Source organism: Aristolochia californica, unplaced genomic scaffold (genome assembly GCF_029961685.1).
Source record: "Aristolochia californica isolate CCGP_79_NKW_82.1479 unplaced genomic scaffold, dmAriCali1.0.hap1 SCAF_6, whole genome shotgun sequence".
Taxonomy (NCBI): domain Eukaryota; kingdom Viridiplantae; phylum Streptophyta; class Magnoliopsida; order Piperales; family Aristolochiaceae; genus Aristolochia; species Aristolochia californica.
The window spans coordinates 1,953,232-1,977,997 of NW_027182257.1; the positions used below are offsets into that span (position 1 = coordinate 1,953,232).

Consider the following 24,766-nt stretch of genomic DNA (forward strand, 5'->3'; position numbering starts at 1 on the left):
CACATTATGGCTGCACCCACTAATATAAAATGACCGGCATTTGTTAAAGTATAATCCCCACAATTTTTTGTACAAACTTGCCATTAGAGGACAATAGTCCCGGTCCTATTGGAATCCATTCCCGTGAACCATTTCATTGTATTTATAATCAACTCCTGGAAATCAAAGACGGGAACGGCTACATGAATAAGACATTAGAAGCCCAAGTTGACAGATTTTTTTAACAGTTCACGGGACCTTGTGAATTGATAAGCGAGAACGTGGCATAGGTAGCAGATACTGGACGGGAGGAAGACGGAAGACGACGAAGCTTGTAATATCTTATTGCAATATATTCTTTATTTTGTCTACTCTTTGTTCTTATAAACTTCGCAAATGCTTGATGGTGACATGAGAATCCGTTCATTCTACTTTTACTGCGAGTTGCTTTCGGAAATCGTTGATGTCTGAAACTCCATTAAAGTCAATTATTGAGCCCATGATCAAAACAAAGCATTCCTCCATTTTTTACGCAATGTTGATCCGGAGTCGATTTTCCCAGCACAAGCTTCCAAATTATCATGTGGAAATCCATGGCATGCTGCCCACTGAATTCTTTCTCACAACGTTCACACACTGAGCTTGCTTCGATTTTACAGCTTCCAAATAATGAACTTCCTTGTTCTCAGTCTATAAATACCAATCTTGCAATGCAGTTTCATCATCTTTGTAGCTCTCTGAGCGACCCGACTCTAAGTGTTTGAAGAATGGCTTCAAAGAACTCCGTTGCCGCTGCTCTTTTCCTCACTCTCAACATTCTCTTCTTCACCTTCGCATCTGCCACCCATCATGTCCCACGTCCACCCCCACCACCCAAAAAACCGAACCCAACTCCTACCCCGACTCCCACACCTTCTACAGGCAAATGCCCACCACCCAAAAAACCGAACCCAACTCCTACCCCGACTCCCACACCTTCTACAGGCAAATGCCCACCCCCACCACCCAAAAAACCGAACCCAACTCCTACCCCGACTCCCACACCTTCTACAGGCAAATGCCCACGAGATGCCCTGAAGCTTGGCGTCTGCGCCAACGTGCTGGGGCTGGTGAACGTCACCGTGGGTTCTCCCCCAACATTGCCCTGCTGTTCTCTTCTCAAAGGTTTGGTTGACCTTGAAGCAGCCGTCTGCCTTTGCACGGCCATCAAGGCTAACATTCTGGGCCTTAATCTCAATATCCCCATTGCCCTGAACTTGTTGCTGAATGTATGCGGAAAAAATCCGCCTAAAGACTTCCAGTGCTATTAATTCGCAGTGAATACTTTGTTGCTTTCTTGAGACGTTTGTAGTGGGAAAATCTTGCTGTTCTCACCATGAGAATGTAGTTTTCTAACAGAAATAATATCTGAGTGTTCTGTGTAGTTCAGTATCACGAAAGCGATGGTTGGATTCATTTGTTGAGAGTAGAGAGTGGTGAGCAAATAAATTTGTATGTTTTTCGTCTTGTTATGTGCTTGTTTCAGTCTAAATGAATCAAAATGCTGGGTTTTCCATGATCTCAGAAGTTAAAAACTGTTTGATTCATCGTTGCTGCAATTTCTGAATGAGGTATCTGTAAAATAAATAACGGGGTGGACAAAAAAAGGAGTTAAAACCATGAAGGATAGATGAGATTTGTTAATGCTTTCATTCAGATTTGAACTCAAGACCTCCCGCTTACTAAACGGGTGCTCTAACCAACCGAGCTATGAAAGCAACTGCTGATGTTGAAATTTTTATGTACAACGAATGGTTTCTAAGTACTGTAAATCAGAAGGATTCGAGAATTGTATTTTTTAATGAATTATGCTTGAACAAACGTTGTTCAGGCTCGGGCTTCTGAAAGTGAAAGTGAGAGTGGATTATTTTTTTGTGTTAGTGTAATCAATAGAAATTGCAATATAAAATATTTTTTTGTGTTAGTGTACAAAATAGAAAATATAGTGGAAAATGGAAAATGAGTTTATTAATAAAATAATCTGATAGATTTAATTTTATTTAACTTTTTAATTAACAAAATAAGCTAAATAATTTCAAATTTTAAAAAAATATTGAATTATTAAATATAAAATATAATATACCTAAAGAAACATGGTTACTTTTATAATATCTAAATTATCACTCTTGAATTATTAATTAATATAATATTAAAATTTATGAATATAATAAATAACTAAATAGGTTAATTTATTAATAAAATAAGATAGATGTTAGTTTAGTCTAAATAAATGCATTAATAATAAATTAAAATAAAACTATTAATTTAATTAATTATAAAAAATAGAATACAAAAATATTTACTTTTATAATGTTTAGATACTTGATCTAATTCTTACTTTTAAAATAATTTAATATAGTGATAAAATTCATGAATATAATAAATAAATAAGGTATTTTATTAATAAAATAAGATAGATTTTAGTGTAGTCTAAATTAATAAAATAATTACAAAGAAAATTCCTAGGTGAAGGACCGGGGGATGGCGTCGGACGATCATTAGGTGCACTTGCACTGTGTCCCCTATCAAAAGAAACAACATTAGAAGAAAATGGTGCATCATGAGCAAGATTTCTTCTGAGGATACCAACTAATAAGGTTTTCAAGGCATCTGGTAAACCAATTCCACCATGTGTTATCTTCTAAAACAGAAACATATAAAGGAGGGAGAAAATGGCGAGAGAAAGGTTTCGGTGCTTAGAACCAGTCGTAAGCGAGAGGAGAGTGGAGAGAGAACGAGTGAAAGTGAATTCAAAGGGTGAACCGTCGGTTTTCACTTTCACTCGTTTTACACAGAAGCCATATTTGGATGGGCACTGACAATTTTGAGTAAGTGTAGTGAATTCGAATTCATTTTCACTTTCACTTTCACTCGGCATGCACTAACATGCACTAAGTTACTCCCTCAAAATCAAGTTTTAAATATCAATCCTTTAGAACGTAACTAACATCCCCTCCACCAACTGGCTTCCATGTACAACCTATCATTTCAGCTTCTTCCTCCAAGTTATTCTAGATGCTGCCTGAGACTCTTAGACTGACATCGTTTTGTTTTTCTTCTATATTAACTGGATTAGTCTTGGACGTCCACTTGCAAAAGAAAAAACAAAAGGAGAAGCATTTCCATCTATTCCAGCTCAACCAAGAAGGAATTTCCATCTCCATATACCATGTTTCTCCTTAAATCAAGAATATTATGCTGCAGATCACCGCATGCCCACCTCTCGTTCCTCAGGTTTTTAGAACCCAGAAAGCATGGTTTCATGTGAACTCCATCCATTAATTTTATCATTTGCCTGTACTTATTTCTGTGGGCGAGTCAGATCCAACCCGTGAACTCGCGAGGCCCCAGCATGGCGAAATGAAAACTCTCCGATTAAGATGGATTACGAATTAAAAAACCAGGCTATCAGTGTGAAAAGAAGAAAACAATTAACGCGGAATGAAATAATGCCCGTTTTCATATTCTGGCCGGTCGGCTCTCTTTTATATCATTTCATTGTGGCTCGTAGCAGCTCTCGACAGAGAGGAACATGTGACCGTTTTGCAGTGATCATTGAGAATGGGAATGTTTTTTCATTAACATAATTCTCGACCTCTTAGCCAAAAACAGAAAGGATATCTCCATATTTCTGAGTCTATATCAAAGAAAAATTGCACCGCCGAATACAATTCCCGAGTCAGTCCTCTGGCAATTCCCTGGCCATACAAAAGCCTTAGCTGATTTTGATTTTATTCGATGCTGAAATCTCGACTGTGATCACGTACAAGCACGTAGAAAACTTTCGCCTTGATACTCTGCAGGAATGAAATTGCTAGCAGCTCTTTAGTCGACATCTTGTCTCCTGTAAACCAGTCTAAACGCTAAACGGGTTGATCTAGGCCTCCGTCTCTATCATATAATGTGAAACGTTTTAGAGAAGTCAAGTTTAATGGAATCACGCTTCCTCCTGTCAATCAGATTTCCAATTTCTCTCAACCGATGTAACACAATTTAATCTCTTCCTTTGTGGCGGCAACAGAATACATCTTTCTTATTTATGTACATTTTTATGACTGTTTGAAAAAATCCCATCAACAGTTACTGTGTCTTCTTTGTTGATTTGTTGTCCTTTAAATCAATATGTCTATCCTCCTGCAGGAAGTGATAGCACTGGTGTGATCATCTTTACGTGTAAAGAGAGTACAGCTTTGTCTGCTTTCGATTACTCTAAATCCTTATTTGAATGATATCAGCAATCTTAACATTTCTCCTTAAAATACCCGGAGAAGTTTTCTTCACGTTGAGTGTGTAAGTTACTGACGCGGAAGCAGTAACAGTAGTCTGAGAAATTGAAGCAATCATGTTGCTTCAACTCTCTAAAAATATTACACTGGAAACCTCCAGATATTTGCATGTTCATCGCATATCTTGCAAGAAAAGACCGAATGGCTATTTTTTTATTTCCTGTCGGCGAGAAAGCCATCTAGATCAAACAGCATTTCTGGTTCTTTAAATTTCAGTGGACTGTCTCGTTACATTATAAATAGGTCACTACTTATGGACATGTAAACGCACCTCCCACCCCTGCAGAGGCAGTACTACCCAAGTGTTTGAAGATGGCCTCAAAGAGATCAGCGTCGCTTGCTCTATTCCTAGGTCTGAATCTTCTCTTCTTCTCCCTTGTCTCCGCCAACTACACTCCTTGCCCTTGCAAACCTTCCCCCAATCCTAAACCTTCCCCCAATCCTAAACCTTCCCCCCATCCTAAACCTACCCCCAGTCCTAAACCAAAACCTACGCCTAAACCTAGTGGTGGGAAGTGCCCTAGGGATGCTCTGAAGCTTGGCGTGTGCGCCAATCTGCTTGGCCTGGTGAACATCGTCGTTGGTTCTCCACCTACAATTCCCTGCTGCAGTCTTCTGAAGGGACTCGTTGACCTTGAAGCTGCGCTCTGCCTCTGTACGGCCATCAAAGCCAATATCCTAGGATTGAATCTGAACTTGCCCGTCTCGCTCAGCTTGCTGCTGAATGCTTGTGGAAGGAAGACCCCGTCTGGATTCAAATGCTAATCACGCTCTTGTAGTTGTCTGGTTCGCTGATAGTGAGAATAAGCTTTAAACTGGTTGTGAGCAAAACATGTAGCATCGATCAGTTCTTTGCTGCAAGATGTTTAGTTATATCATCATCTATAAGAGATGTTTATGTGTGTTGATCATCTAAAAGAGTTATGTACTTATGTGTAAGCTTCATATGAATAATCACAAGCTTATGTTTAAGCCCTCCACTTGTTATGAGCATAGTATGTAAGGGCCGCTGAGGAACAATCCAAGAGAAGCCGGGAGGAGGGGGATAAGTGCAAACAATCATTAACAAATTACACAAAGGATTTTTTAGGTGGTTCATAATCCTTCTGTGAACTGCTAGTCCGCTCTCCAAGATGTTTTTAACACCGGGAGGCTTCACTAAGTTCGGGTTGTCTTAAAGCATCTACAACAAATTATAACTAAGGCTAATTGCAATGTTGTGTTAACCTAGACCCACAAAAGAATTTTCCAGTAGCTCACTATGCTACACAAACCTAGACTCACATAGATATTTCAAGCAGCTCACTAGGTACACCGGCCTAGACTTGCATAAGGATTTTCAACACCACTTGCTTACATAAGATCTTATGGCTCCCATAATAGCAAACCCAAATTTTCCAACCTCTACTCTCAAGAACAAAAAAAAACTCTCAAATTCTGGGATGGAAATTATCTTGGTCATTGAAGGTTTGACCCAAATTGGAAGGATTATTTACTTAAATTTTAGACCAATATAATTTACCTCTCGGTAGGCTAATTTAACAATCTAAGTTCAAACAAATAGGTACAATGATCTCCAAGTACCTATCAATGTCATTAGCAGCTTAAACTAGCCCTTAATGATCAGATTTGAAAATATAGGTAGCCCGTATAGTCCTGAGTGACTTGATTTGAAATTATAGGCAACTTAAGATAATCTTTAATGATTTGATTTGAAGATAATGTCAATTTAAGATTGGTTTTTCAAATTGGGGAATGCACATAAAATAGTTCAATGTAAAATTAGATTTAGTAAATGACCTCAAAGTGTTGTACTATAGTTCAATATACTCAAATCAAGTATAATCAGTTTATCTTAAAGTTAGAGCATGCAAATACTTTAATTTGAAATATTTATCTCCAAATTTCAGTGTTTTGTAAAACTACTTTCAAAAGCTCCACCAATTTAGAATACTTGCATGTAGAAAATAATTTGAACATAAAATATCAAACAAGTTTCATTTCAAATGGAACTCAATCACACAAATACTTAAAACATAATTGTTGAATCAAATATGATTTCAAAGTCACTAGGCGTATGATCAAGAAACAAATATCTAAGTATTCAATCAAAATTTGAAGAAACAAGTACTAGAATACTTTGCTTAATGGAGAGAACAGTCGATTTGTGTGTGTAGGCTTAAAATGCTTGGAAAAATACTTTTGACTTAAATAGAAGGCTCTCCAACGTTCAAAAAATTAGTCATTAAAGCCACATAATGATGTTTTTGTTATCAAGAAAATATGGGTAAGAATAGGTCAAAATCTGAAAACTGTATTTATTAAATCCAATTTTTTATTTTGAATACAATGGTAGGTCCAATTCCTAAAACTGGACTTGAAAGATTACATAATTGAATCTCTACATAATGGAATCAAATTCTATGCTATGGAGTCGATTCTTTACGATGGATTCGACTCCTTTTTCAATTTTAAAACTTTCTCTAATTATCATTTGGTGCATTTTTGCCTTATGGGATCAAATCATTATGCTAGGGGTTTACTCCTCAAGATGCATTCAACAACAACAATTTTAAACTTTTTGTAAGCAAGGTTTGACTCCTTGCCTTATGGGGTCAAGTCTATTTCTCATGGTAGATTTGACTCTTTTGCTCCCTTTTCACCATATGTTCGACTCTTTTTTGTCTTTTTACTTCATGACTTCTCTCTCCTATTGAGGTGCTGACTCCTATGCATGAGCTTGACTCATTTCACACTTAGACACTTCAACTCTTCAATTTTTTAACTAAAATGATAGATTTTTTGCTAAAATGATAGCTTGACTTCTCTAGCCCAAGTTACTCTGCTTACTTCTTCTATGTTGGCTACTTGTTTTTTTCATGTTCAATCAAATGGTATTGTTAGGCTATTTAGATAGTGTGTTTTTTTTTTTGCATGTATGAGTCATTCAAACAGTATTTTACCACTCAAAATGGATATGCTACCAGGAATTTTCTTTAAGGTCTTTTTGAGCTACACAACATACTTAATGCATATCATTAGTAACTTGAGTGTTTGTTATCATCAAAACTATCTTAATAGGGATCTTGAGACCAACATAGTACTCAGAGCCGGGGATCAATACATCTCACGAATGTCTTGGGTGAGACATTTCGAATTTTCATGAGGGTAAAATGTCCCATACCCAATATAAAATCATCTTAATTAACGTCATACTAGGACTTGTCACCTGATACATCTAAAACATCTTAAATTTTGTCATGAACAATATGTCTTGAAAAACCGAAACACCCACCTCCAGATGAAAGATATTTTAACTTGCTGTCAACATTGACACATACAAGATATGTAGTGGAAAACAATTCGAAGCATCTGGCATAATGGTTGAGATTCATCATCCTGATGCCAGACATGGATTGTTTTCTGATTCCACACCATATGGTGCATCAATCTGTAATCTTTGATTCCATGGTAAACGTTTCATGGATGCCATTGTCTTTCAATCTAAGATTTAATAAAAGATTCATATAAAATTAACCGTTAAGTTGTCGGCAGAACCAATATCAGAACTGAAGTATTTTTAGATCAATTCAATGGAGGTCTAGTTTGGACAAAGCACCTACAAAGCTCCAAGGCAGTTTCAGGGTATGGCTATCGATATTTTTCCCAAAAGGAACATTTCCTATCTAGTCGGTATGCTACAACATTCACATTGAAGCAAGCATTGACAACATGCTTTTTTTTGCCAATATTTACTTGAATGATTTGTGGGTAATTGGCTGCTTGAAAGATGTTTGGAATCAGAGGCTTCCATTCATATGCAGCCACTTGAAGAGGCATAGAGTATGCTGAAACCTAACTCTGATATGACTGTAAGTACCACAAATTGTTCATGCGCATAAGAAAGTAAATTTCTTATTATTAGATCTAATAGGAAACGATGGTGAAAAAAGCTAAAAAAAGGGCACGAATGCAAGAACTGTCCAAGGGAAATTCTTGGGACAAGCTTGGTTAAAGTTCAGTGATTCCAGTATAAATTACTCCACCATTTGAATGTAGTTCAATGAATCTTTTAACGCAAAAGTTACAAGGGCTGAATCTAACATGATAACCTCTTGCTATTAAAATTAATAAGAACAACTTGCTAACATTGGAAACAGTAGATCATACATGTGAAACCCCAACTGCACAAGCTTCCAAACAGTCCAGCCCTTGCTTTGCCGGCTGCATGCCTGGGTGCCTTATTCACATGGCTACTATTTTCTATCATCCAATCTTCTCTTCCCTTGTCTCCTATAAATACCTATAATTCCACTCTCATTTCACCACCGCAGCACTTGTCATCTACAGACTACAGCAAGACTTCGAAAGATGGCTTCAAAGAGCTCTGCATCAGCTGCTGTTCTCTTACTCACTCTCAACCTTCTCTTCTTCTCTCTTGTCACAGCCCATGACAGTTCCGTCAGCTCTAGACTCTGTTGGAGTGGCTGTGGTAAGCCAAATCCAAGCCCCAATCCGAATCCGAAGCCCTCCCCCACTCCTGCAAGCACCAAGTGCCCCAGAGACACCCTCAAGCTCGGAATATGTGCGAACGTGCTGGGCCTGGTGAACGCCACTGTGGGATCCCCACCCACCCTTCCATGCTGCTCGCTTCTCGACGGCCTGGTGGATCTGGAAGCTGCCGTGTGCCTCTGCACGGCCATTACAGCCAATGTGTTGGGGATTAATATCAACATCCCTATCTCCCTGAGCTTGCTATTGAATGTATGCGGGAAGACCCCCCCAACAGGCTTCCAGTGTTTTTAGGCTTCCGGTCCATTACCGATTCTGTGCCATCTAAGACATAGGCGATTTATCATTTTTGCTTCTTTTTTTCGTGATTTGATGTGTATGGCGTGGTTGTTTAATAAGCTTTGATTTGATTCGTGTGGTATTTCATTTTATTGGCCAAGTGTTTAAGTAAGTTCTCCTTGAATTTAGGTTATGTGGTTGTCATCTATAACTTTTTGAGACATTTGCTAGCACCTATCGATCAGCCGAGTGTTAGTACTTATGGATCAGCAGAAAGCTGTATTGCTCAGGGAATAGTATGGAGTTCAAATTTCTTCTCCACACGGACTAACAAATCCTGCCTCCGCTTGAACAAAATTCCTGGAAGAAAGAGAAGCTAACGTCCATTAACATTCGCGTTTGCTGCTTCGGATGGAGCAACAAATGTTGTTTAGTGCTCTGAGATTTGATTCCGGTAGGGACATGGAGCAATAACAAGTGCCTGTGATTGGTTTGAAGACGAGTTTGGTGCTCCATTCCGAGCAGCGACCCAATCTTGTCATTTGAAAACTGTACTGGACGAGGCATAGTGGAGTAGATTAGTTAAAAACCAGAATAATTCCAAAACCTAGCTACCTTACGAATCACAGGACTGTTCGCATGTGATTATCCGACCTATCGTCGTAGTTAATCACTGTTTATCTTGTTATTTTTTAATGCAGTTTTATCTTCTGAATGATCTCCTTTTGTAGGGGCGGTTTAATAAGATACATTAACCTTTGATGAAAAGCCACAAAGATGCATCTCTAATATCTATGAAATCAGTAACCATTTGAACATTTAATCTAGTTTTAATCAAATCCACCAACCCACTTCTTCTCACCCTATAAACATCCTAATTTTTTTTTTTTAGTCAAGGATTTGAATTTATACCTTTTTAATCTACAAATAGGTAAGTAGTTGATGTAATATTCATCCTAATTGAATAAAATCTCTCTTTTGTTAGAACTTGGATAGAAGGTTCGTTTCAAAATGACTAACTAATTAAGTTCGAAAGCATATTTTCCAACTAATAAACTCAAATTCTTCGTATTTACTAATCCATGTGAAACTATTTGACACTTTCCCTTGTTTTTCCTGCACGTAGACAGTGTAGGTGGTGGCTCACGTACGATTACTTCCTCTGATACCATGTGATGTTAGGTTTAAGGTATATCCCAAAATGACTAACCAAGTTACGAAATCTCTTTCCTAATTGTATAAATCGGTGAGTATACGCTCTTAGTTCTTAGCTATTAAATACTCAAAACATAATATAAATTCCAGCACAAACCAAAAATAGTGTACTCAAAATGATAATTTGTACAAAGTTGGAAGAAAAACTCTCTTGCAGACCATTTGCATCGCAATCGAAAAATAATAAGCATCAGTCAAATAAGTTAAAAATGGAAAAGAAAAACTCTCTTACGGATCAATATGAAAAACCATTTTTAGTGGATTGGGTTAATGGTCAAATGAATCATTAGCCATCTTTTAAGGCTTTCAGATAACTAAAGTCAAATGATTCTAGCATTTCTTGTGGAACAGCCAGATTTTTCTACTGAACAGCCAGGACTGTACTGTGTTTTCACTTAGAATAAGAGAAAACTGAATCAGTTTCAGCAGAAATATGAATCATTAGCAGATTCTATGTAATTTAACTGTCATAATTAGGTTGTTAAGGACTCAAATCCGACCTCTAATCACATGACTACATAAAGAAAACTATCAACTCCTTCCTTGACATTTATAGTTGATGTCGATAAAATTCTGAAGTAGAAAGTGGGAAAAGAAGAAAACGGCCAGATTATGTGGGATTTGGTTCTCTAAATCTACCATTGACAGCTTAATCTGGATGGCTTTAAATCAGTAAAATCCTTCTTTTTCGACTCAGACCTGCTGTTAATGGAGATCCTCCAAATAATTTGTAAAGGTGTTCACACTATTGAAAGGACTATATGCCAGTCCCGTGAATGGTTCATAACTTATTCATACAAGGGAAGGTCTAAGAGTATTGTCAAGCTCCAATTTATATAGGGTTTTTTTTACCAAAATACCCAATTCCAAAAACATATTTCGAGAAACAACGATACTATGAACTTATTTTGAAAAATACTTAACTTTGACCGGTCCACTGTACATGTGTATAGTCAAAGGTGACATGTAAGCTTTGACTGATTACGTGTCACCACGTCAGCAGTACAGTGTGAGTAGATGAACACATCGATTGCCATATCACTATTCTAACACGTCATCTATCAAGTAAACTGCGATGTCATTAAATGATAAAGTAATAAAAAGTGTAACGATAATTTTTTAATTATTTATTATTTTAGATATAAGGTAATAAAAAGTGTATGATTTTTAAAATAAAAAAAATTATTCCAATTTTTATCATTTAATGACGTGGTAGCTTACATGGCAGACGATATGTCGGAATAGTGACGTGGCAGTCGATGTGTTCATCTACTCACACTGTACTACTGACTTGGTGACACGTAATTTGTCAAAGCTTACGTGTCACCTTTGACTATACACATGTACAGTGGACCGGTCAAAGTTGGGTATTTTTCAAAATAAGTTCATAGCGTCATCGTTTCTCGGAATATGTTTTTGAAATCGGGTATTTTTCAAAATAAGTTCATAGTGTCATCGTTTCTCGGAATATGTTTTTGAAATTGGGTATTTTTCAAAATAAGTTCATAGCGTCATCGTTTCTCGGAATATGTTTTTGAAATTGGGTATTTTGGTAAAAAAAAAAACCATTTATATATTAAATGAGAAAGGATCTATTTACTTTAAGTGAAAGAGAATCCTCCATTTATATAGGTTGGATGTGAGTGGATGACCTTGATTACCATCTCAAAAAATCTTGGGGACCCGTCGGAGGGATGACAGAGAAAAGGGATAAGAGTTGGGAAGGCAAAACCAGAATTCTCTCTATTCCTTTGTTCCAATTATAGCTCCAGTCGGCCGTATCTAAAAACTGAGTTTTTTTTTTTTTTTTAATCTTTTTCTCTTAACGACAAAGTGACGTTTCTGAGTATCAAATTTGTCAAACCCTCGCCGTAAAGGCATCTGATCAAGATGTGCAATACAGCAAAAGTCCTTCCCATTTGCATCATTTGGTCGTTAACTCCATTTTTTTCCACATTTTTGTTTTCCACTTTTTGTTTTTATTACTTATAGTCAGCTCTCTGCCTCTATAAATACCATGATCGCCATGACACTCCACCATACCAGGAACTGATACGAACCTCACGAGTGCAGTTATGGCCTCCAAAAACTCTGCTTCTGCAGCCCTTTTCCTGGCTCTTAACCTTCTCTTCTTCTCCCTTGTGAGTGCCACTCATAGCAACTGCAGTTGCAAAACCTGCGGATGCGGCTCTGGCACTCCCGGTTCTACCCCAACTACCCCTGGCTCTGGCCCTAACACTCCTGGTCCTGGCCCTAGAACTCCTGGTTCTGGCCCTAACACTCCTGGTTCTGGGCCTAACCCTCCTGGTTCTGGCCCTAACACTCCTGGCTCTGGCTCAAACCCTCCTACTACGCCAACTCCAACTCCATCTTCCCGAGGCAGATGCCCAAGGGATGCGCTAAAGCTAGGCGTCTGCGCCAATTTGCTTGGACTTGTCAGTATAGTCGTGGGGTCTCCGCCAACACTACCCTGCTGCTCGCTTCTCCAAGGACTGGTTGATCTCGAGGCTGCTATTTGCCTTTGCACCGCCATTAGAGCCAACGTGCTGGGATTGAATCTCAACGTGCCTATCTCTCTCAGCTTGCTGTTGAACGTCTGCGGTAGGAGAGTGCCCAGTGGCTTTCAGTGCTAAGCGTCAGTCGAGATTATGCTACCACTCAGATTTTATTAGCGTGAATAAGCTTTGAGCTCTTACTTAGGAGCTGATCAGAGCAATCTGGTAATATTTTGTTTGTTTTTGTCTTCTGGCAAAGTATCTTTTCTCCCACTTTCCTATTTCTTTCCTTGTGTCGGATGGAGTAGAGGAATGTTAGGCATAATGTTATAAACCAATGTTTGGGGTTTGTTTTCTCTTATTCTTATTCATTTCATAATTGTACGTCTTCAATGAACTAGAACATAGAGAGGCTATCTTTAACACTTAAAACATGATACAGAAAACAAAAAGATAAATTAAACTACACCAAACAAATCACAGCAAAAAAAATCTCTGAGTTGATAACAGAGGTTCAACCCACACAATCAGATGCCTAAGACCAGATGCTTTAATCAGATTTGCTAGTTTATCTACTAACATTAGGGCTAGTCCCTTCAAATAACAAAAAAAAAAAAAAAATCGAATATGATTCTTTTAATTGGAGAATGATCTCTTTCACCTTCTCTATATGATTAGAGGGAGATTAGTCCAATGTCATACTAAAACTCATCTTAAAATGGTTAGTCAAGTTAAAAACCTTCTTTCCTCTCACATGCAAGCCCTTTGTTTTCGTTCTTACTACACTTGGACGAAATGGGTTGAAACCCATACCTAAACACCTGCTCTGATACTATGTTAGAAGTTAGGTCTAATGCGCATCCTAAAATGACTAGTTAATTAGAAACTCTCTTTCCAAACTAATAGACCTATGATATTTCTACTCATTTGTTTATGTGGGGCAATTTTTTCCATCAGATCCAAGTCATTAAGTAAAATATCACAAGGACTCAATAGGAGTAGGCATCTTCATATTGGGTACCATAATGGAACATTTAGAATCTAATACTATCATGTGTCACATTCTAACATCCTTCTTTGAGCTTATAATTTTTTTTTTGTTTTATTGAGTATATGTATCGGTAACCTCGAATCTGAAACATATCAAATGACATATAAGATCAAACAACCACAGTCAATTTGATCACGACTAAGATTGAAGAACTTGATTGTTAAGCATCAGGGAATACTATGAGACAAAGGGACATTACATAATTGTTCTTACAAGTTTCCAGGTCACCAGAAAGCTTTTCGCTAGTAACTCTATTGACTACTGAACAACTCTTGGAGAATCCCGTGGTAGTAGACCCACAAGAAGTAAAGAGGATACATCCCCACCCTACACAGCTTCATCATATTTGGCATTGGGGTCCCGTCCTTTCTGTTTTGTTGTGGAGTTAGTAAAGCTAATGATGCATACTATCACACCCGTGATCCCTTCAATCAGATCACGGAAAGAAATTAGGAGTAAAATAGGTTCTTGAAAGCAAATCAAAAGGATGTTAAGGGTTTCTTAGCTTTGAAGTCAATAGTAAATTCTGGCTGGGAGATCTCCTTGACAGCTTCGTCTAAGAAATCCTTTTATCTGAAAATGGAACCGGGGCACCATCATGTATGGCTGCTATTCATTGCTGGTTCAAGCGGTCTAAGTTAGCCCCATCTCTGTCGAAAATCAACATGATGGTTCCGATTGTGATTCCCTTCATTACAGTGACATCTCGATTGGACTAGCATTCGAGTCAGTGAATGGCTGTGGCCTGGTGGACTTTGTTCATTTAGATCTCTCCTCAACAAGTTTCCATGAAAACGAGTTTCCCAGCTTCGCAAAGAGTTTCCGGTAACTGTAATTTGACCTTCCTATGTCCTTCTCGAAAGGAAAGCTAAGGTTCGGATTGAATCAAACTGTGGGCGCAGATTCTTACATGATAATGATAAAGACTGCAATTTTGGGAATGTCCCATTTGTCAAATCGCCACTGCACAGGCGTCCATCACAGATACACCACTTGCTTTGACAGCTAAATGCGTCCCACCATGCTGCCTGGTTCCTTATTTTTCTTCCTTCTGATCTTTTCTTTTTTGTCGAATCGACCAACCTACTTCCTCTAATTCTATAAATACCCAGGATCGTTGATCAGTCCACACCATCCCAGGGCCACAGAGTATACTCACCCACTAGTGTTTGAGATGGCTTCTCAGAGCTCTGCTTCTTCTGCTCTCTTTCTTGCTCTTAATCTTCTCTTCTTCTCCCTTGTTGGCGGCTGCACTTGTAACAGGTGCGGCTGTCGCCAACCCCCGAACACTCCCACCCCAACCACCCCCACCACCCCCACTACACCAACCCCAACGCCATCTTCCCGTGGGAGGTGCCCCAGAGATGCCCTCAAGCTGGGGGTCTGTGCAGATGTGCTCGGTCTGGTGAACGTGGTCGTGGGTTCTCCACCAACACTGCCTTGCTGCTCTCTGCTGCAAGGCTTGGTCAATCTGGAAGCAGCTGTCTGCCTTTGCACTGCCATTAGCGCCAATATCTTGGGGTTGAACCTCAACATACCCCTTTCTCTAAGCCTGCTGTTGAACACATGTGGTAGGACTTTGCCTCCTGGCTTCCAGTGCTAGTTTCCAATATTATCGGTAATGGATCCTGCGTGTGAGGACTATAGACACTATGGGACTTTAGTTGTATACCCAACACTGCGTTTCTCAAGTTGATGTTAGTGGGAAATATGGGACGACTATTCACTACCTTTCAAGTTGATTAACAGGCTTTCTGTACTCTTTTCTTCTGGTGCAATTCCTTGTCATGTTCATCTCAACCCAGGAAAGTTTCACTTTTCTTTAATACCCTACTCCCATGTTAAAATTTTCTTAAAATGACTAGAATACCAGGCCATAAAAAACCTGGGAAGGCGGATGAATCATTTACATATTACCATACATAACGACGCCACTTGCTAGCAATAATTAATTCTCATCTTCATCCATGCCATTCGATCTCAATAATGAAAATGTTCAAACAACAAATTAGCCAGATTGTCATTGTTCAGTCCGTGAGGGGCAGGGAATGGCGTGAGGAAGAAGACGAAATTGTCCACTCGATGTGACAACACCACCTTGCAAAAACCTTAAGTTGGTAGGTGGTCAAAGTTTTCCAAGAACGTGATATGACTGCGTCCTGTGGCACGAGTACTTTTCAAAGTAATTGGATAAGAAAATTATTTTCATTTATTTCGATATAAGACGAAATCATGGTCGTATATTCACACTGAACTCACATAAATAAACTGTCTTAATTCCGTCTCAGTGCAAAATACAGCTAAAAAAACCCGAGTTTTGATATGTTATACAAGTGAAATTTTTGAAATTTTTTATCCATGGTCGAGAATTGAAATGTGAGAAATTTAAGTCTGGAAATTGGTTAAAATCTGCATTTGAAGGCTGAATACTCAATCGAGATTTCTGTCACTGTGTAATTTAAAACATGAAATCATTAGAATGATTCCTGATATGAAGAGTGTATGAAATCTTAATTGATCTCTGGTGAAGAAAGTACTTAGCAATCGTTATCAATGTACCGTAAATCCCTTCTTGTCTCCAACATGATTTCTTATCAAAGCAGAAACTAAGAAATATTCCTTGCAATACCATTGAAGGCAATAATGATTTATTCATCTCATTACACAAGTACTGAGGTTGTACACGAGCACATGAGAGGGGATAGAAACAAAAGACACAAAATTTGCTGAAAATTTCATCCTGCTCTACTGAACCTAAACAATTCACTACATCCCTGATTGACTAAACTTCTACAACGCGATTAACTACCCAAGCCTAATGGAAGCAAGCCCGTCAAACCCTGATGAAATGCCTTCCTGCCATTTCCCTCCATTGAAGTGCTCTTAAAGAGTGCACTGGAAACCAGCTGGAGGTGTTTTCCCGCAAGTGATGAGAGCTTGGAGGGCAAGAGGGAGGAAGATGGTGATATTGAGCAGCCTGATTTTTATAGTGGTGCAAAGACAAACAGCTGCCTCTAGCTCGAGCAAGCCCCCTAGGACAGGGCAACAGACATTTTGAACAGGATCCCCTAGCCCCACATGCACCAGTCCTCCTAGAACGTCCAAGCACAGCCCTAGTTTGAGAGAGTCAGCAGAACAAGTGGGACCCGAGGAAGGAGGAGGATTGATACCCGGAAAGCCGCCTGAGGGAGGGGTCAATCCACCACCGCCGCCGCCGCCGCCACCACCACCACCATATGGAGGTGATGGTGGGTAAGTGTAAGTGGGTGGTGGAATTGTCACTGGAGGAATTGTCACAGGAGGGTTTCTGTAAGACGGAGAAGTGCCTGGAGACGATCTGGAGGGCGGTTTTCTGAAGGGAGGATGGGTTCTTGTGGGTGGAGCTGGATGAGGGTTCTTGTGGGAAGGTGGGTTGGAACAGTAACCACAAGCGTATGCTGGTGGCAGACTGATTGCAGCCAGAATCAGAAGAACAAAAGACAATGCAACTGCTCTGGGACCCATGATGAGAACCAAAACTAGAAACCTTACTCAAAGAAGGCAAGGCAAAGAGCTGCCTTCTTCCTCGATTCCTCTCCGCTGTGTGTCGTCGAACCTCTACGACCCCATGATTTATAAGTAGAATTTACAAACTGCCCGTGACACCTCCAACTTTTCAGATTCATTGCGTTCAAAGAACCCTAGAAAAACTAGGGTTTTCTATGTTCATGGCTTCGTGCTGAAATTCATATTCGCAATGGTGGGAACTGCGTTCGATTTTTTTTGCCAATGTAAGAAAAAGGATTCCATACCCTGCATTATTGTAGGCAAAGTGGGTATTTCGATGGAGTCATGGCCAGGCCATGTGACGCAGCACGGGTGGTCTTGGATTGGAACTCGTGACCGTGAAAGTGAGATCCGTTTCTCTCTCTGATTCTGAGTCTCTAATGGCCGGTTGAGAAAATATATGCGCATGGATTTGAGGCCTCTGCTCACAACCAAGCAAATGATTCAGTCTTCTCCAAGTTGGCGATTCAGAGTGTTGTCGGAAGGAGGCAGAAGATAGAGGGAATAAGGACACTGTTCTCTGGCTTGCGCCATCTTTTTTTTGTATAAATTTATGGTGCAATGCTCGAAGGAAACATGTGAACTTTCTGTATCTTTTCTCCTCTTTCCTCTTCTGTTTCGTGACGAACAACACAGCTAAGATGCTAGACGACGTAGCAGAAATGGCAAAAAAACACGTCACTGCTTGCTTACGAAAGAAGCGAGAGAAAAGAAACGGGATTATGAATAAAGCAGCAGTTCAGCAGGCCAGAGCTCGCGGAAGATGTGGACGATAACATAAATTCTGGAAAAGATTATGTCATGAGCAGCTCGCTACGAACTCCATTGCTAATGCATGATTTTGGAGCTAGCTATATCTTGTTGAAATTCAGGAGCTTTCTCTGATAATTTCATTGTAAATTGGCGTGAATGAACAGTATAGATTATTGAAACTGAAATTGGAAGTAAAGGAAATAAGAAATAAGAGAGGAAGCAATTTCATTTAAAAAACGGTTGATTTTTACTGTGGATTTGTGCTGTTTTATGAAATCAAGGATCGAAACACTCTCTTGTTTGTTCTTGACTTACCATATTATATTTAAATCTCATTTTTTTCTTTCTCATTACATCTTTCCTTTCTCCAGTTTTGGTCTGTCTGATATGTCGATTTGATTAAAATTGAAAGAAACTGTTTTACCTCCTTTTACTTGAGCAAGAATTGATCAAAAGGACTATCAATCAAGAGGGTCAGAAGCATAAATATATAAGGAATCTAAGTACGCGGGCAATCCAGTGATCATACAAGCACTTTAATATCATAATATTACTGGGAAACATTTACTTAATTAAATTATTCATGAAACAGTGGCCTGGACATCCGGTATTCCGTTACCATTCCATCATATTTGAAATAAACAATTTCATGCACATGGAGAAGATTCAATCGATATGAAAACTTGGACAAGAGATTGACCCAGATGATACAACAATTTCTTTTTTCTGTTCACAGTGGTCTCTTGTTGATTTCATTAGTAGAACTAGGGACTTTTAAGGAGTGTTTTGTCTTAATATAGAGATATAATAGTGATAATAACACTTGATATAACAGAACTAATGTGCAGAGGGAACGAATGATACATGATCTTTTAGGAGATTAACTAGAGGAGAACTGGTCTGAACTAGGGGTGGCATCGAGCCGAGCCGAGCCCGAACCTGCTTATGTTCGAGTCGAGCTTGATTTAAATATTTCGAGCCGAGCTTCGAGCTGAGCCTCGTCTCGAGCCTAAAATTGTTATCGAGCTCGAGCCCAACGAGTTCGAGCCGAGCTCGAGCCTCAACATATATTTAAAACTTTTCAAAAAATATATTCGAATAAAATGTATATAAAATTATGCATATATTTTACATAAAATTGGGTATGACCTTTACATAAAATTGGGCATAACTTATATATATTATATGTGTATAAGATTGGGCATACCCTCTACTTAAAATTTAGCATAATCTATATATATAATACTTGTATAAAATTCGGCACGACCTCTACTTAAAATTGGGCATAATCAATATACATAATACCTGCATAAACACTTCATAAATACTCCATAAAATTGTCTATACATTCCATAAACACTTCATGAAATTGTTTATACACTCCATAAAATAATCTAAATACTCCATACACTGCATAACATTATAAATAAACTCCATACAATAATCAAACACAACAAAATTAAATAAAATATCACTATCAATTTACAATCACCCAAATAAAAACTATAAATCCTTTAAATAAAATCCTATTACTATTACAGACTTATTAGAAAATTACAAGAAATATTTTAAATTTTTCTTAGGAAAGTTAAATGGACCTCTTATTGCCTTTTCTAAGGAAATAAATAAAAATTAATAATTAATCTAATATATTATTATACTTATCGATAAATTTTTAATCACATAAAATGCCAAACACAAAATTGCTATGAAAATTGCCTCATGCTCAAAGTATTATATCATCAACTGTTAAATACTTATTCAAAATTTTTCTATATGGTTTTCTAACCCATCTTGGCAAGAAAATCTTACTTGGAAAATTATATGATTTTTTAAAAAGATTTATAATTAGAAAAATATTTTGAAAAAATATGAGGCACTAATGGTCCCTATATTTCTATTAAAAATGTCTTTTCAAAATTTATTGAAAAAACCACTAATAGTCTCTAGAAACGTATTTCTACTAAAATATCTTTTCAATTTATTTAAGATCCATGAGGAAGGGACAGTTTTTTTTTCCCTTGTTTATGATCTCGCACGTAGGGGTGGCTTTGAATAAATTATATATAAAATTATGCATACATTTTTAAAAAATATAATGATAGGGAGGTTCAGGATTGAATTTCAATAATGGATTAAAATGCACCAATATTAATATTTTTTACTCCAATTGTTGTCTAGCTTGTTTTGTAATTTTTGAATCTGGCCATAATTTATTATGGCCTCCTTAGTGCCCCTAGATAAAAATTTATATTCTAGGAAAAACTAAAAATATTTTTCCTATGATACATATTTCCAAAAAAACCTTTAAATAAAATCTTATTACTATTAGTGAGTTATTAGAAAATTATAGGAAATATTTTAAAATTTTCTTAGGAAAGTTAAATGGACCTTTTATTGTCTCTTCTAGGGAAATAAATAAAAATTAATAATCAATCTAATATATTATTATACTTATCAATAAATTTTTAATTAAATAAAATATCAAACACAAAATTGCAATGAAAATTGTTTCATGCTAAAAGTATTACAACATCAACTGTTAAATACTTATTCAAAAATTTTCTATACAGTTTTCTACCCCATCTTGGTACGAAAAATCTTACTTAGAAAATTATATGATTTTTAATAAAAAAATTTAATTAATTTTTTTTTAAAAAAAACATAAGACACTAATAGTTTATAGAAAATTATTTCTATAAAATTTATTTTTAATTTTTTCCAGAGGAAAAGTTTTTTTATTTTTTTATTTTATGATCTCGCACATGCGAAATCGCACGTGCAAGATCATCTTCTCACGAGGAAGGGGGAGATTATTTCTCCCCTGTTCTGGTTTTCCGCCGAGACGACGTGGAGGGAAGGGTGTTACGGCGCCGGGGAGGACCTATCGTCGGGGATGACGGCCACGACAGAAGCGGCGGTGACGGAAGCGGCGGCAACGAAAACAGAGGTGACGGCGAGGAGAGGAAGAAATCGAATGGATGGCCACAGAGGCGGTCGGCGAGCAGCTGCGACGGCGGTATAGACGTCGGCGAACAGCTACGACGGCGATAGAGGCGGCGACAACAACCGATGGGAGGGGTCGGCGGTGACGAGGGGGGAGGAAATTTTTTTCCCCCGCTCACTTGCTCGCGATCTTGCCGATTCATACCGATCCGACTCATTTCGAGCCGGCTCGCAAGCCAACGAACGGAACCTAGCTTCGGTCGAGCTCTGCTCGTTAAGGTAAACGAGTCGATTTCGGTGCTCGAGCTCGATACATGATGAATCGAACCGAGCCGATACCGAGCCGAACCGAGCCGGCTCGCGAACCGACTCAGTTCAAAGCCACCCCTAGTCTGAACTAATCGACGAGCACAATCGGTCCGCATGATTTACAGGATCGTCCATTCATGTAAGACCCCCTGAATCCAAGCCAAATGTTGTGTGTTTTCTGGGTTGCTAATGGCACTTGAGCCTCACAAATGGACTATGTCTTAGTATGAGAGGGAGGCAGGGTCGTCCATTCATGTAAGACTTCCTGAATCCAAGCCAAATGTTGTGTGTTTTCTGGGTTGCTAATGGCACTTGAGCCTCACAAATGGAATGAGGGACCTATTGCATGGCCCTTGTGATTGGCATTGGATTCTATAAGGAATTATTAAATGTTCATTTAAATAAATCTTTAACGAGAAACCATGAAAGGATTTAATGGAGACTCATTTAAATGAAGATGTCATAAAATCGGATTCTCTTGAAAGTACAAATCATGGATTAATACTCTCATATTGATTAATGAGTACAAAGATCTTGGACTAATCATTTTGAAATAAGCTTTCGACCCAACTTCAAATAGTATTTTAGCACCATGCTCATTCGTGACCCAAAAGAATACCCTACACGTGAAGGAAAATATTAATAATACCATATGGATTAATAAGTACAAAGATCTTAGATTTATTAATCAAAAAGAAACTTCTTAACGTATACAATTTCGTGATTATTTATGCATCTTACAAAAGAACACAAGAGTTGTACTGGTTTAGATGAAGTGAACCTTCATTTCGCTCATATACACATCCTAGTAATTAAATGTCTCTAATCTGCATCAATGAAGTATCGTAATCCACTATTTTCTTGAAAATTAGGAGACATTTATTAGTTCTTGGACTAATATGCATCCGCATGATCTCTGGCTTCTGTGCATTATTCTTTTGTTATTTGTTAATTGTTAATCCTTTGGCTATACGATTTCTACTCTGGATCATATTTACTTGGAAGTATTCAAAAGCTTTAACGATAAAGAAAGACTTGAAACCCCAGAGATGGTGCAGTGCACCTTAGCACATCGCTCTACCATTTTTGACAATCTCACTTTCCACAATTTTGTCCAGTGTCTTTCCAGTGATGTAGCCATCTACTTGTAAAGAGAGTAAAGTAAAGCGAATAATAAAAATGTGATTCAAATGTAATTTTTTAAATCGACAAGATATTGCCAATTCAGAAATAGATCGACACTGACTATCAAAATCAAAGTAATTCCGATTCTTGATCACAGATCGTAATTCGCCCTTTTGGCATATGAATTGTGTTTTAATGAAATCTCTCCCTCTTTCCGTGGATGTAGGCCAACATGTAAACCTATATAGATTCCTTTCAGCAGCTTCTGAAAGACTTTATCATGGAACTACTAAAATGGGTTTATCCACATGTGATGAGAACAGTTCAAACTGTTCTGATGAAGAGATAAAGAAGGCATTGATGGATTGATGTTCTTCTTTGTTTTAGAACAATGAGAAAGATAATACATTAAAGGGGTTCATGAAAGAGCGTGAAGAACAATATCAGGTATAAACATTGAGGCAACAAACACATGATTAGATATAAAAAAAATAAGAAATATAAAGGATCACAATTGGGCAGATATCTGTCATCGAGATGAAGACTTCAATAGGAGAGCCCTAACTCAATACAAACAACAAATAACGTCGAATGAAAACAAGCGATCACATATGATCATCACTCACAGAAATCCTTCTCCACTCCAAGATTGATAGCAGAAGAAAGAAACAAGAGAAGGCCAGCAAGGTTCTAAGCGCATATGAAGTCAGAAGGGCAAGTCTTCCCGCAAGCATCCAAGACCAAGCTGACTGAGACTCCAATGTTGAGGTCGATGCCCAGTACATTTGCCTTAATGGCAGTGCAAAGGCACACAGCAGCCTCAAGATCAACAAGACCATCAAGGAGAGCGCAGCAAGGCAGCGTGGGTGGGCTGCCAACGACGACATTCACGAGCCCTAGCACGTCAGCACAGACGCCCAGCTTCAGTGTGTCTCTGGGGCAGGTGGGGTTTGCCGGTGGGTACTTTTGGGGGGGCTTGTGATGAGGCTTCTGGGGCTTGGGGGTAGGGGACGTTGTTGGAGGACATGGAACGTAGGTGGAGGAGACCAAGGTGAAGAAGATAAGGTTGAAAGAGAGGAGAAGGGCCGTTGAGGCAAAGACCTTGGAAGCCATTTCTGCAAACTACTAGATGCTTCAGTGCAGGAGATTGCAGAACCTGATGTGATCTTGGGGGAAGGCTCGGGCTTTTATAAGAAGAGACTGAAGTTTAAAATCACTCAGAAAAGAAAATAATGAAGAGGTGACCATGTGGGTACATGGCCCGCCATTTAGCTGGCGTTACGGGTGATAGGATTTGGAAGAGGGCGAGAAGTTTTGGAGTTTTCTCTTGTCGTGATTTTCAGATTTCAATTCAATGTCTCCTTTATGTTTTTTACACCAAAAATGCGGAAGCATTAGCTGCTTTTTTATTAATCTCAGATTGTATGGATATATATAAAATTACATAAATACCTACCGGGATCATATTAAATAACTTATACTAACACTCCCCCTTATGTTATGGCCCTCTAACCTTTCTTTATGACTCATTTTAAGGAAACCTCCAATAATTCTTACTAATAAGAAAATTTAATCCAACCCATCAAACTTATTGTTAGTCTCAAGATCCTCGTTACAATCTTTTTGATGATAAGAAACACTCAAGTTACTCAGATGTGAATTAAGTATATTTTGCAGTAAAAAATCTTTCAAATGAATTTTTCTGGCTGCATATCCATTTAATGACCATGGTCTATCCCAAAGGTCTATATAAAAGAGAAGCAAGCAGTTCATGCCAGAAAGCACACCATCAAATCAATCTAACAACACTGATTGACCTAATAAGAGAAAGAAAGAATCATTTTTTTTAAAATAGCTTGCGTGTAAAAGGTTAGAAGAGTAAAACATGCAAAAGTGAATCATCGAACAAGAAGAAGTCAGCACTTCAACTAAGAATTGATGAATTGAAGTGTTAAAGGTCAAAAAATCAAGTCTATGCATAAAAGTTCAGCACATCAATGAAAAAGATGAAGCTCTAAAGTGAAAAAAAATCGACTCCTATGGAAGGATTCAAACCCCTGTTATGACAGAGAGAGTAAAGGAGTCGTACACTACTAGGTGGAGTAGAACCCGCCTAGGCGTAGAACTCAATGGGAGGAGTCAAACCCCTAGCAGTATTTGAACCCAATTGAGCAAGAGAAGTCTAACCCATGGGATCATTTAAACGCATCTAAAGAAGAGGAGTTGAACCC

General features: G+C 38.2%; 7 protein-coding genes and 1 non-coding gene across 11 annotated transcripts; 5 read left to right on the forward strand and 3 right to left on the reverse strand.

The window, feature by feature from the left end:
- The first annotated feature begins 720 nt into the window (after window positions 1–720).
- On the forward strand, window positions 721–1,520 carry LOC137935061 (14 kDa proline-rich protein DC2.15-like). Its single transcript, XM_068779702.1, has one exon. The coding sequence runs from the start codon at window positions 747–749 to the stop codon at window positions 1,287–1,289; it is 543 nt and encodes a 180-aa protein (XP_068635803.1). The 5' UTR covers window positions 721–746; the 3' UTR covers window positions 1,290–1,520.
- A 142-nt stretch (window positions 1,521–1,662) lies between these two features.
- On the reverse strand, window positions 1,663–1,736 carry TRNAT-AGU (transfer RNA threonine (anticodon AGU)). Its single transcript has one exon. It is a non-coding gene; the product is annotated as a tRNA-Thr (tRNA).
- Window positions 1,737–4,560: 2,824 nt separating this feature from the next.
- On the forward strand, window positions 4,561–5,281 carry LOC137967227 (14 kDa proline-rich protein DC2.15-like). Its single transcript, XM_068813744.1, has one exon. The coding sequence runs from the start codon at window positions 4,617–4,619 to the stop codon at window positions 5,067–5,069; it is 453 nt and encodes a 150-aa protein (XP_068669845.1). The 5' UTR covers window positions 4,561–4,616; the 3' UTR covers window positions 5,070–5,281.
- Window positions 5,282–8,646: 3,365 nt separating this feature from the next.
- Window positions 8,647–9,247, forward strand: LOC137933991 (14 kDa proline-rich protein DC2.15-like). Its single transcript, XM_068778156.1, has one exon. It carries the CDS (start codon window positions 8,676–8,678, stop codon window positions 9,108–9,110), a length of 435 nt encoding a protein of 144 aa, XP_068634257.1. The 5' UTR covers window positions 8,647–8,675; the 3' UTR covers window positions 9,111–9,247.
- Window positions 9,248–12,385: 3,138 nt separating this feature from the next.
- LOC137933969 (14 kDa proline-rich protein DC2.15-like) lies at window positions 12,386–12,943 on the forward strand. Of its 4 annotated transcripts, none has more exons than XM_068778125.1 (2): window positions 12,386–12,482; window positions 12,657–12,943. In XM_068778125.1, exons 1-2 carry the CDS (start codon window positions 12,386–12,388, stop codon window positions 12,941–12,943), a joined length of 384 nt encoding a protein of 127 aa, XP_068634226.1. The 4 variants fall into 4 exon arrangements, with proteins under 4 accessions (XP_068634226.1, XP_068634225.1, XP_068634227.1 ...); XM_068778124.1 differs by having other exon boundaries at window positions 12,386–12,473; window positions 12,624–12,943; XM_068778126.1 differs by having other exon boundaries at window positions 12,386–12,467; window positions 12,690–12,943.
- A 2,031-nt stretch (window positions 12,944–14,974) lies between these two features.
- LOC137934116 (14 kDa proline-rich protein DC2.15-like) lies at window positions 14,975–15,634 on the forward strand. Its single transcript, XM_068778350.1, has one exon. The coding sequence runs from the start codon at window positions 15,031–15,033 to the stop codon at window positions 15,457–15,459; it is 429 nt and encodes a 142-aa protein (XP_068634451.1). The 5' UTR covers window positions 14,975–15,030; the 3' UTR covers window positions 15,460–15,634.
- A 1,105-nt stretch (window positions 15,635–16,739) lies between these two features.
- On the reverse strand, window positions 16,740–17,360 carry LOC137934286 (36.4 kDa proline-rich protein-like). The gene has a single exon (XM_068778569.1). The coding sequence runs from the start codon at window positions 17,358–17,360 to the stop codon at window positions 16,740–16,742; it is 621 nt and encodes a 206-aa protein (XP_068634670.1).
- Window positions 17,361–22,966: 5,606 nt separating this feature from the next.
- LOC137967182 (14 kDa proline-rich protein DC2.15-like) lies at window positions 22,967–23,707 on the reverse strand. The gene has a single exon (XM_068813657.1). The coding sequence runs from the start codon at window positions 23,646–23,648 to the stop codon at window positions 23,226–23,228; it is 423 nt and encodes a 140-aa protein (XP_068669758.1). The 5' UTR covers window positions 23,649–23,707; the 3' UTR covers window positions 22,967–23,225.
- Window positions 23,708–24,766: the final 1,059 nt, after the last annotated feature.